The following is a 13,095-nucleotide window of genomic DNA, read 5'->3' as shown; positions in this document are numbered from 1 at the left end:
GTTGAAGTCGCTTGCTTGACTGTCTGGCATTTCCCCCCCCTTTCCCCCCCATCGTCTGTCTAAAACACAGCTTTACAACCTTCCGCAACCCTTTGTTTTGTGTTAGTTTCATTAGAAACGGCGGGCAATCGATCAGTCGGGGCATCCCATTTTCCATCTGCACGCGCAACTATTATGGCCGGAAGCACCCAGAAGACAGTCCACGAGATTTTTCAGAGCATGGAGCACGGACCAGTTGCAAGCCCTTCCTACGCCACTGCACAGGTAGAGCCGGCGACTCTGACTGTCGCAGATTGACAACAGAGGAAGTGATCGTATAAAGAGAAAAAGAAAGAGAACTTAAACATTGTGTTTTCTGCGCTTTGGCAAACATTAACTGGCTCACCGGAACGAGTCTTTCCTGCAGGGTTACTCTCCAGCCATGTGAAGTTCATTAACTGTAATCGAACTGTAACTCACAAGGCAAACATGTGACAACGGACTAAATGTAAAGGACGATATGCTTTTGACACCCGTCTGACCTCTCTCTCTCTCTCTCTCTCTCTCTCTCTCTCTCTCTCTCTCTCTCTCTCTCTCTCGCTTTTAAATGTTTCTGTCGTTTTTGATGTAAATGAGACCTTGGCTGTTTCTAAGGATCAAATGTGATTCTAGCACAGTCACATGATCGCACAGCCGCGCGCCTCTCTGTTGCAAAGACTTTTTTTTTTGGGGGGGGGGGGGGGTGGAATCGCAGGGTATTATTTCATTTAACGTTATCCATCACCCGGTGATGAGCGAAGCTTTAACTTGAACTATGTTGTAAGCTAAGGGAGACAGCAGTCCCCTCTGCACTTTGATCCTTTCGTAAATAGTTGACACGCTGTTTGGCTCTGGTCGCTTTTTTTCTTCTTCTTTTTTTTTCTTTTTTTCTTTTTTTTAAGTCACCGTTCACCAGAAGCAGCGTTTCCTCCTCATCAGTCAATCAATTGGTTGATGTGAGGAATTTCAACAAGACGTTGTCGTTTTGGAGACTTTTATTTTTTTTAAATAACAGCAGGATCGTTAAACAGTCACATTATTCCTGCAGGGGAAACAACTTCATAAATGAACTACACTCTCCAACAACAACGACGTACAAATCACAAATTAGATTAGATTACATTGGATTAGATTTAAATTTATTGATCCCAAATTGGGAAACTACACTGTTGCAGCAGTCAAAAAACAATACAAAAAATGAAAATAGAAGGATAAAAATAAACCATACAGTAGTTTCAGTTTACAGTTAAAAAGTGGTTAAACTATACAATAGTAACAAGATATACAATAAAATATAAGAAATCAAATCGATTTTTTTACAACAAGCCAGGGGCAGATGTGCAAAGATTGGTGCTTCCTTATTTTTTCCAGCTGTTCTGCTACTGAAGGAACCTGAATAGCGTTGTGTTGTTTTCAAATTACTTAGTTCTCTCTATTGCAGCGTTAGTAAAAAAGCTTCAGCGTAATGAGCAACTGGTATTAGCGCGCAAAACCATTCACGAATGCATATATTACATATTGCATTTATTGTATAAACATGCATGTATGCACATCCATTCAGATGTTCTGACCTGAAGAGTAATTTTCCCAGCTTCCAAGTGACCTATCATTCGACCTTGCAGTGTGACAGCTGTGACCCTCAGAGCCTCATACATTTCGGAAAAAAAACACGTTATTCAGTCTAAACTGTGCGTGTGTCCCAGTCGGGAAAGTCGCATACCAGCACAGGAACCATGCCAAGAGTTCCATGAAATGAAGTGCAAACTTGAAGCACGGATGACCGTATCCAGCTCCTCTTCGCTGAAAGAATGAAAGTGCAAGAATGCCCCTTTTTTTCTGGCAAAGACAAATCTGCTCATTTTTTATTTTCGTTTAAAACTGTGTTTTGTTTTGTTTTGTTTTGTTTTGTTTTGTTTTGTTTTTGCGAAATATCTGCGTGTCTTTCCTGAACGCAACACGATTCTTCTTCCCGTCTTCTCCTACCAGGCATGGCTCGATCACCATTCCCGCTGTCTGGGCCTGTTCATCGACGGCAGGTTTGTTTGTCCAGCAGAGAGAAAGAGTTGCTCCCTGACGGACTCTAAAGGTTAGTGCGTGTGGAACGCGTGGACGGCCGCCACAGGCTGCGACGAGAACTGACAGCCCAGTCAGTCCATTTTGGTTCAGTAAATTATTTAGAGCCTTTTGTTTTTGCTGCTTTGTTCATGTGTGGACGAGCCTACACCATTTCGGTCAATATAATTTTGTTGTCGTTGTGTCCTTTGTTATCTGTTCATTTGTATACATACAATTATGAACGAATAAACTGAAACTGGAACTGAACTGAAACTTAAATGCATCTAATCAGAGATAGATTTAAACATCTAAATAGTTCATTGAAAAAAAAGCTAAATTAGTTCATTTGTGTTTGAAGCGGATGCAGATTTTGTCCCCCACTAAGGTAACACAGAACAGTCAAGTTGTGCCGTTTCTTTTAAAAAAGGTGTGAGCAAAAAATGATACGTTGAGTTTGCTGACGCCAATAGAGTACAGTTAGATACATCTGATAACATTTGCAGTGCTAGGAAAGAAAACCTGTGAACGCAGTCAAGCCAGAGCAAAGTCTCAAAAAGTGTCATTGATCTGACACCAACAAAATAATTGATGATAATTACTTTTACGCATGAGGTTTTTGAATTTTATGCACGGTCCATGATAGAAAAAAGTGACACGTAATCGCAGTAGTAGCATTGTTAAACAAACATCGTCAGTGTGTTGTTTCCTGAAGACAGTTATCTATTATTAGACGACTAAAAAAATTTGTATACATTTTTTTTACATTTTTTTTGCAGGTGTCTCTGTGTCCAGCACAGTGTGCGCCGCGGACGAAGACATTTCCCAGTGCGCCTCCTCGGCTGCCAGCGGCTTCAAGGCGTGGAGTGCCCTGACCTGCCAGCAGAGGGCCAAAGTGCTGCTCAGGTCCAGACGCGCTCACTCACCTCCAGTGCCCGCTGGAATCATCGCTGTTACCTACTCTCTCCACCACCGGGCTCACAGCGCTGTCCCTCCTCCGCTTGCAGGCTGGTGGGCGTCATCGGGCAGCACGGTCAGTGTTGGTCCGAGCTGTGTGAGCTGTGCGGGGCCTCCTGCTCCACGTCCACCCTGGTCCGACTGCTGCAGTACTACAGCAGCTGGGCTCAGCTCAGGGACGTGCTCGTGGCCAACTGGACGCCGCAGGGTGAGGTTATTGGGGGAGCGGTTTGCTTTGTTGCATGTAAATAATCCCCCACGACATACATATACAGAGTCAGCCACAATAATGTACAGACAAATATTTCGACACCAAATTTAATCAGACATGAGATTAACACGAGTGACCTTTTGGCCTCTAAAAGTACAAACTTAAACTTTATTTATTTATATGGCACTTGTCATACCATGAGCATCTCAAAGTGCCTCACAACAAAGAAAAAAAACCAAACAACAGAGAGAAAGAAAGAAAATTAAAAACTACTACTGTATGTGCACTACTGCTATGTGCTATATTCATGTGCATAATGCCATCTGTTGGGAAAACATGGTACACGGCCATTGCCATTTGATCTAACTTCCAAAACTGTATCTGTATATGTATAAAAGTACTTATACATATGAAATATTTATATATATATATATATATATATGTATATATATATATATAGTTTTTCTTTTTCTGATGTGTGTATGCATTATTTTTTATTTTAGACTGTGAATATATATTTTATTGCTTAATGTTCTTTTTTTTTTTTAATTCCTTTTCCTCCAGGTGTGGTTGCTGTAGCCGTGTCCAATGACTGCTCTCTGTATTCCCTCCTGCTCAAAGTCATACCAGCGCTGGCCATGGGTACGATGCGCACAAACATGATTGCTTCCCTTGTTTGAAACCATCATCAAACCTTTAAACATGACGCAGCTCTTCCGTATTTTTTAAAGGTAGAGACAAAATGTCTGCATTGTGCAGGTTTAAAGCGAAGGTGTTAAACACAAAGTGTGTGGTACCACAACTAGGGATGCAAAATATGGGTGGTACGCATGACGCGTCCTATCAACTGGTGTGATGGAGGTGTGAGCCTGTGAGAAAAAACAGATGTCTGCGATAAAAGAAGAAGGTGAACCGGATCAGTTCAAAAAACACGCTGCTGGCTGTGTTTCATAAGAGCGTTGAAAGGCAGAGGAACATGCTAAACATTCACCGCAGAATCAACCTGACTTGATGATGATGATCTTTGAAGCTATCTTCAAATTGCATTTAATCATTTAAATAACAGAAGTTAAGATTTTTTTTTTAATGATCATTATTTTTTTTTATTTCGTAAAAGTCACATCTTCCGTTCGTTCCTCAGGCAACTCCGTGGTCGTGGTCCCCGGTCGGAACAGTGGACCTCCTGCTCTGCTGCTGGCCCAGCTATTTACTGCAGCGGGACTCCCCGCCGGTGCCCTCAGTGTCCTGACGGGAAGTGACATGTCGCTCGCTGCCAAAGTTGCCCAGAATCCCAACATCAGCTACATCACATACGGAGGCGACAAGGTGGTAGGTCTGGAAATTCCAGTTTCACCCAAAAACAACCTGAGGGCCCCGTTGGCCAGATTCAGATTCAGATTCAGATTCTAGACCAGAACCACATTGGGCTCTAAAATTTGACAGTGGGGCCGGAGCAGGAGCAGGTGGATGGAGTGTTTTGGGGACACACCTCATAGGAGGCAAACATACTGTACATCATGGGATATGTAGTTTAATGTCAATTGAAAATGAGTGTCTTTGAAGCCCCTCAGTATTTAGCTCTTTATTGAAATGACTCTTAAAACACTGAGAAAATGCATGTAATACAACTATTTTATGACTTCCTTTCTATTAATATCACTTCTTCAAGTTTGACGGGCCGGATTAAAAAGCCTTGCGGGCCTGATAAGGCCCCCCCCCCCGGGCCGTAGCTTGCCCACGCCTGGTCTCGAGACTCTGTTTTCTCCTCTGGTGCAGGACGGGGCGGCGCTGTGTGAGGCCACGGCCGGCCTGGGAGTTCCCGTGTCTGTGTCGGCCTGCGTCGGAGCCACGTGCCCGTTCGTCGTCTTTGAGTCGGCCGACATTGACAGCGCCGTGGACGCAGCGCTGGCAGCGGCCTTCAAGAAGAACAGAGAGGCGAGTCGCAGGGACAAGGATCAATGTGTCACGTGTCTGTTATAAAAGAAAAAGCAGAAGTTTATATGTATATGGGTTAAACTATGAGGAGTTTATAAAGAGATGGGAACTTCAGAAAAGTTTTTATATCTTCCCATTCTCTTTTCAAACCGTATAAATGTTTTTGTATGTTATTTATTTTTATTCGGATGTTCTGTATTCTAATTTTTATATGCTTGTTCGAAATAAACAAATAAATCAAATTGAAAAAATACTACTAATAATTCTCTCTCTACCGCCCCCTACAGGTCAACTGGGTGATGTTCGTGCAGGAAAGCGTGCACGACAGCGTCGTGGCTCGCCTCAAGAATCGCATGGAAGGGTTGAAGTGTGTGGCCCTGCCCAGCGATCAGCACAGGGCCGCGGTGGAGGCTGCAGTACTGGAAGCTGAGCAGCAGGGGGCCACGGTTAGTGATGAAAATGCAGCAAAAATAGCTGCGCGTGCAGCGTAAAAGAACTACAGGAATTTAGTCCATGGCATTATCGAAATGGAAACAGAAAGAATGTCCATTGGTTTGTGCGCCTGTGATGCAATCAACCCTTTTGAAACACTGTCAAATATTAAATGTTAGCTTGTGTAGCATTGTGTAGCATTGTGTAAAATTTGAAGGGTGTCGGAAAACTTTTTTTTTTTTTTTTTCCCCCGCTATTGTACACGGGGGGTAAATTCTTCTTTTCTTTTACAAACCTGACTTACACGTCGTCTCTTTGGCTCCCAGTTAATCCAGTCCTGTGCGGCCCCCTCCTCTGGTGCCCAGTACCCCCCCACGGTGCTCGGCAAAGCAGCTCCCTCCTCTCCGTTTGTGGTGAATCCCTCACCTGGACCACTGCTGCCCCTCATGACCTTCAGAACCAACGCAGAAGCGGTGACCATGGGTGAGAGGAAACCTCTGTCTGAGAGAGAGTTTTATTTTTAAACCACTCGGTTAATCTGACCATCTTTTCATTGTCACATTGTGTCATGAAGGTTGTTGTCCTGTGTGTACAGCTGCAGGTTGAGGCTCTTTTTTTCTTCGTCTTCTTCTTTGCAGCAAACCACTCACCTCATGGCCACGCAGCCTCCGTCTGGACTGAAGATCTCACCCTGGCTCTGGAAACAGCGAAGAGGTGCGTTGGGCAGCTCGTTCAATCAAGGGAAGTGGATGCAGTGCTGTTTCTGCTAGCCGCTGATAATGTGCTCACCCGAGATTGATGATTTGAGCGACTGATGAGTAGGGATGGGCGATGTGTTATCGTTTGCGTTATGTCGTCAAAAAAAATAAATAAATAAAAATCTTGTCAAAGTCATCTCGCGATAATGATAATGATGACGCGAAGCACTCGCAGCCGGCAGCTCACACATGCAGCACAATAGCAAGCACTGCGGAAGGCGGGGCTGTTAGCGTCGTGCTGGTTCGAAAATGTGCGGTTTCAAAAAAATCTAAAAGGAGGGCATTGAATTGTTTCATAGTTTCAGATCAAATTTTTAGTCCATATCGCCCATCCCTACTGATGAGTGTGTGTGTGTAATTACACTGTATTAATAATACATTACCCAAGACTCGGCTGAATCCATCCCAACGTTTCCTGTTCTGTTTTGTTTCTTTCTCTCCAGCCTGCTCGTCGGCTCAGTGTGGGTGAATTCGCACTCTGTGTCCGATCCCTGCATGCCAGTCACTGGCCACAAAGACAGCGGGAGCTGCACCGATGGAGGGCAGGAGGTGGGTTTCGCGCAGATTTAAGCAATGAAAACAAAACAAAACGAACAAAAAAAAAAACAACGTAAAGCGTCCCATTGATGGATGAACACTCCTGGATATCCGTTTGAATTTTGGCCACTACTAATTTGGCATAAGTCCGTAATAGTAGTCGTAGTAGCATCTGCTGATAATCCTCACTTTGCTTTCCTCCAGGGTCTCTACCAGTTCCTCCGCCCACCTTCCTCCCCCTCACCTCCTCTGCTTCGCTCCTCTCCTGTCTCTCTCGACTACTCAAAGTTTGGAACTGCGGCGTCTCCAGCCGTCATTCCTGATGATCCAGACTCGGCCTCGTAAGTCAGGATGCTCCTTTTCTCCCTCTCTCTCTGCCTCTCTCTCTCTCGCTCTCCAGTGATGCTTTGAAGACTCTCAACATCATTCTCTCGTTTGCTTTACCGATAGCAAACCTTTAATCACCCATTCCTGCTCTTCCCTCAGTGCCCCGAAGTCCTTTTCCCAGTTCGTTGGCGGTAAATCCGGGAAGTCCGTTTCTGGCCGCAGTGTGGCTGTGCGGGCGCCAGGGGGCGGCAGTGTGCTGGCATATTGTCCAGACGGTGGGCGGAAGGACGTCCGAAATGCCGTGGAAGCTGCTGTCAAAGTCCAGGCTGGGTGAGACAGCGCGGATTTTTTATTTTTTATATATTTTTTTTTATGTACTTGAGTACTTTTTAACTAGATGTGTTTTTTCTGCTGCTGTTGTGGTAAAAAAAAAACAAAAAAAAACAGGCTTGTAAAAAGTTGTGCAAACACAGTTGACTGTGTTATAAAGTGGAATTGAAGTCAGTGTAAATCGGGTACCACAACAACAATAATGACGAGTCCTTTTCCATAGCATAACACTTCACACGCTGTAAAGTATAATAATTCGGGAGCTTATGTCTAATTGGTATAAAGAAGTAGGGAGAGGGATTTCATGCCTGCAGGAGGTGGCAATACATAGAAAGCACTTTAACAGCCCGGCACTCCGACTGCAATAAGAGCAAAAAACAAGACAATAAATGTCATCATAACAGTGTATTTCTTTTTACGGCCTTCAGCTGACTCTCTTCTTGTCCTAGTTATTAAACTTTATTGAGCCCTGTTCATGCTAAACACAAGTTAATCATTTTATGCAATTAACCCGGGCCAGCTTTTGACTGTCGGGACTATTTGGACGAGACGCGTGTCTGCGAAACGGCAATGAACTGTTTCGCAAACCCGGTTGGCGTGTTTGTCTACAGTCAGTCAAAGTCCCTTAACACCAGTTTGCTGAGTCACAGCAGCTACACAATCAACTCACATTTATGAAGTAGAAGGGACTTGTTCACATTTATACAGAAACTGCCATCCCAGGGGGGGAAAACAGCGCACAGTATCACATTATAATGTGAAACTATCATATTTTTATTTCATGATCTCTTCAAGATTCTGAACTACCTGTATGTTGTTTAAGGATAAAGAAAATGTTACCTGGCAAAGACATCAAGTAATTGTGTGCGACTGTCACATATTGAGGTATTTTAACAATAATAATGACTTTGTTATTATTATTATTATTATTAAAACCTTCTGCAGCTGGACGAAGAAGACTCCCTCTGCACGTGCCCAGTCGCTCTACTCGCTGGCCAAGGGCCTGGAGGCCAAGATGCGGGACGTGGCTGCGTCCATCAGCAGTCAGACTGGCGTTTCACTGGACGAGGCCACAAAGGAGACGGAGCTCAGCGTTGGCCGACTCAGCGACTGGGCTGCTTACTGCGACAAAATCAAAGGAGGGAATCTGGTGAGCAGACGTCTCCTTTGCGAGGAACACAAGAGGCCGTTTCCAGTTGAGGAAGCTGTTCCAACTTCTATCTGGAAGTTTCCTCTTTGTCATGCTTTGTCTCCCTGTTCTGCAGCCGATGCCACGGTCCGGCTCTGGTTTGTCCCTGCCTGAAGCTCTGGGAGTCGTGGGGGTTGTCCTCCCCGACAGCAGCCCCCTCCTCTCCTTGGTGACAGTTCTTGGGGCGGCCGTCGCCACCGGGAACGCCGTCGTCATGGTCCCAAGTCAGAAGTATCCGCTGCCGGCACTGACGTTTATTCAGGTTTCAGGAATTAAATTTACACATGAACCGGCTGTTTACTGTTAAATTTGTATCTGTTGTGTATGAATTTGTGTCTTTTTTAAGTTTAATTTTGTAATTTTAAATGTAACTAGCATGTTTTTCCAATGTAAGAAGTAGAAAGTACAGATATCTGTGTACAAATGTAGGGAGTAAAAATAAAAAGTCATCAGAAAAAGAAATACTAACGTAGAGTTTTCAAGGATCTGTACTTTACTTAAGTACATTAACAAAGTATTTGCACTTTGTTACATCCCACCTCTGGTTCTATTTGCATGTATGTATTTATTTATTTATTTTAACCAGTGAATTGCTGAACCTTTCGTCTTCTCTTCAGGTTCTCCAGTCTGCAGACCTGCCCGCAGGTTTGGTGAGTATCATCTCCGGAAGCAAAGACCAGCTGACTTCGGCCTTGGCTACTCACAGTGTCATCAAGGCCATCTGGTACTGGGGCAGCGCCGAGGTGAGTGAGGGGGCCCTCCGCCCCAAACTCTGGCTCTACAAGTCCCTCAGAGAGAGAGAGAGAGAGAGAGAAGCTCTGTCTGATATCTTTGATTGTCTTCTGCCTCAGGGTTGCCAGTACCTGCAGCACACCTGCACCAGCCCCATGAAAACCCTCTCGCTGTTCCGCCAAAGGGATGGGCAGGGGGCCGGCCAAGGAAACGACTGGACTCATCCGGGGATTTTGGAAGAAATGTGGAGAAACGCCGTGCAGTGGAAGACCGTCTGGATTCCCACTGCATGAGAGTTCAGGGATTGGAGAAAGATAAACGGGGGGGGGGGGAGAGTGGGAAATTTTAACGTTAAGAATCTGACTGTGATTTTGAGGATGTAGACTTGAGTGGGAGGAGAATTAACAATGGGAAGGACGGTGAGATTATGCTTAATAAAGGCAGAAAAGAGTCAGTGAAGCCGTTGTTCCTTAAGTGTGTGAGACACACAAGCGTGTCCCCCTCTGTCAAACTCTTAAGCTGACGTCTGATTCTTAGCCAGTTAGTGCCAGACATTTTCTAACTCAACATTCCTAATCACACCAATAGTCACGTGTTTCAAAATGGAATTGCCCTCAGTGAAGGGACCGCAGTGGCGAAACGTGACCTGTCACAAACCTCGAACCTCGAAAAACGTAAACCGTCGCGAACTGACGCAGCTGCTCAGCGATGCCGAGATCCCTCCATATGCAATTCAGCAGGTTAGGTTAATATCCCACCTATTGCCTTACTTTCTCTTTAAATAGTGTACATGTAATAACGGTTAGGCTCAGCGACAGCTGCTCAGTGGGCAAACACTGTTTATAGCCGTTTGTGGGCGGCTTCTGCAGGCGCCTTGAAGAAAGGCATTTTTTTTTTTTGTCAACATACATGCAATTCAACTGTTAAGGGCATTTGAACCATAACACTGGCTGATGAATTTTTAACACACGGATATGCAAAGCTGGGATAAATAGTTCCTGCAACAGCATCAAATACTCTGACGTCCAAATCTTCTTGCTTTCGTTTTTTTGTTTTGTTTTGTTTTCCAGAACTCATTCAAGGTGTATTTTGGAGAAGGCGAAGGAAAAAAAAAAATAGTAAATGTGATGTGCAGTTGGTTTTGACTGAATAAAGAATAAACTGTATCAACTTGGTTGCATTTAACGAGAAACGACGACTCTTTTCCACTGCTTAACAAAGGAGCACACCAACAGAGAAAGGGCCTTTTCGAACGCGATTGGATTCCATTTTACAAAGGCATGAAGTTGTTCCTGTGAATAAGGCCATCTGTTAACAGCACCTCTAAAGTTGCTATTTGTTTCATTTAATAATTGGTTTTCATAACAGAAATGACAGCTGTTTACCGGGGGACGTGCGTATTATGTATTTCATGATTAACAGCCATTCTGAAATCAAGAGCAAGAAGACTGACGAAACATGTCAAGGAAATAACAACCTAAAAAATACACGTTTGTGATAAAAGGATACTGAAATATCATTGCTTCAACAGTTGATTCTGTTCGGACTGTGTGTTAAATTTCCATATACACTGTCTCCAATGCTTGTAACGTCTTCAATTTGAAACTACATGGTTGTTGGTTGGTCTGTCAGCACGCTATTGAATTCAGTCACACTGTAAATTATTACAGCTGCAAACATTCCAGAAACTACATTCTCTTTTTTTCAGTTTCACATCCTTTTGTATGTATCCCCCCCACAAAACAACTCTGTGAAGTCTTGGTTTTCCTAATAAACGCAATTCTTCAATTAGTTTCAAAATAGTCCTCTCTATTTATTTTTTGGGGAACTCAAGATGACATTCTGCCCCAGAACAGAAGTCATGGTCTCATCTGCTCTAAGGTGCACGGGATCATACTTTTGCTGCTGGCAAAGACTAGTAACTAGTGGGCAAATGGACCCAAAGTAACAATCACAAATGTGTGTCATTCAACTTGGCTTGCACAGCTCATTTAACCAGAGACATTTAAGTGATGCTCACTCTCACTTGTTCACGATCATGCCTTTGTGCCGCTTGTTTGCAAAAAATATTGACCATGTGTTTCATGTTAATGTTACTTTATAACTAATTAAACATTTTCTTTCTTTTTTTTTCTGTGTGTGTGTGAGCAATTTCAGTTATCAAGGTGTGGAATAGCTGTAGCATCTGCCTGACCCCGAGAGCTTTCAGGTTGAACTTGAGTGTCAAAGCAGGCTAATTAGGGGCAATCATCAACTGCACAAGCACATCTGTTAAAATTAATCTTTTACTTGCTTTGGCAATAACGTCAGTCATGCTGAAGACTTGGAAAGTAAGACGCTGTCCACGTTTGATTCCGTTTGTGTCCTTTTCACAATGGAGGTAAAAGGTTGATAGAAAAGGTTCTGCTTCCTTTTTCTGTTTCTCCTTTTAAACAGCAGTTTCAGGACTGGTTCTAGCCAGCACAGTCTTGAGGTGAACCCTTAGTCACATAGACTTTAGTCACACAGACTTTGCTCTCAACACCCCTCTCCCCTCCCCTCCCCCCATGTTCTGCTTTGCTAAAAAAAACTGAACAAAGCAGCGGGATTGTTGGCTTGGAAACCAGAATGATGAGTCACAACAATGACAGAGCAAAATCTTCAGAAACACCTGGTGCCCTTTCATGTATGTGACGGTGCAAAAAAACAAGAAATACATTTAAAAAAAAAAAAATAAGGTACCTGATCCCAAAAATCTCCTCCAATAAACATTTCAATGAGACCAGAAATGATAAAAAAAATAACATTTAAGTGTCAAGGGATTTAGGGATCAGAGATGAGGAATCAAACAAAACTACACACATTTGGGTCATTTTGTTATTAGTTTTTGTGAACTGAGGTACAACAGCAGATGGATCATTCCTGGTCATAAAACTGCACAATGTCCTTTTTTCAAGGCCGATAATGAGAAAACCTGTGCAATAACCTGAATTTCTTGTGAGGTGGTTATATACCACATTTTAACCTATACCAAAGAGGTTGGCTATACTAGTGTAAAACTGCTGACTCGACACATTACGGGCTGCTTGGTTACGACCGACATGATCACAATTCACAGCAGAATACTCAAGGTTTTAAGGAGGACAACCTCACGACTCATATCAAAACCTTTCATTCAACTATAAAAATGTGGATAACATTACGATTTGAGCATCTTCGAATGAAAAATCACATTCATTTAATTGAAAGGTTCATGGCGGGTTAGGAAAGATTATTTTTTAAAACTGGCTACAATACGAGTCTTGGTCTTGAGAACTTGTGGTTTTACGTGACTTTGTAAAAGTAGAGAAGTTGTGTTCCGAGCGGATAAAAACAGACCCGGTGAGATCTTTCAGAAACGATGGGACTTTAAGGAAGTTCCCAGATGGCCGTGTCTTGTCACGTGCTGTGGCAGTGAGTAATGCAATGAAAGCCATGTATGCAGAAAACATGTTATCAGCATTTTTCAGAGGTGAACCAACTTCAGATCTATATAACAGTTGGCCTGAAATATGTCCCTACTATCATCTGTTTAGTTATACAAGTAACGTATGATCCAGTTAACTTTATGTAAAAAAGAAATTTTACTGAACATTGTA

The 13,095-nt window shown here is 43.3% G+C and overlaps 1 protein-coding gene across 1 annotated transcript; it reads left to right on the top strand.

The window, feature by feature from the left end:
- Window positions 1-24: 24 nt before the first annotated feature.
- aldh16a1 (aldehyde dehydrogenase 16 family, member A1) lies at window positions 25-9,950 on the top strand. Its single transcript, XM_076032510.1, has 17 exons — window positions 25-264; window positions 2,005-2,104; window positions 2,850-2,976; window positions 3,078-3,235; window positions 3,803-3,880; window positions 4,380-4,567; window positions 5,015-5,173; window positions 5,461-5,619; window positions 5,932-6,088; window positions 6,244-6,319; window positions 6,807-6,912; window positions 7,105-7,241; window positions 7,387-7,557; window positions 8,503-8,707; window positions 8,823-9,008; window positions 9,364-9,489; window positions 9,598-9,950. The coding sequence occupies exons 1-17, from the start codon at window positions 175-177 to the stop codon at window positions 9,769-9,771; spliced, it is 2,397 nt and encodes a 798-aa protein (XP_075888625.1). The 5' UTR covers window positions 25-174; the 3' UTR covers window positions 9,772-9,950.
- Window positions 9,951-13,095: the final 3,145 nt, after the last annotated feature.

This window comes from Nelusetta ayraudi, unplaced genomic scaffold (assembly GCF_046127955.1).
Source record: "Nelusetta ayraudi isolate G7.1 ecotype Tasmania unplaced genomic scaffold, CSIRO-AGI_Nayr_v1 ptg000034l, whole genome shotgun sequence".
In the NCBI taxonomy this organism is placed as follows: Eukaryota; Metazoa; Chordata; class Actinopteri; order Tetraodontiformes; family Monacanthidae; genus Nelusetta; species Nelusetta ayraudi.
Note: the sequence above shows the minus strand (reverse complement) of the source record. Positions and strands in the feature narration are given on the sequence as shown.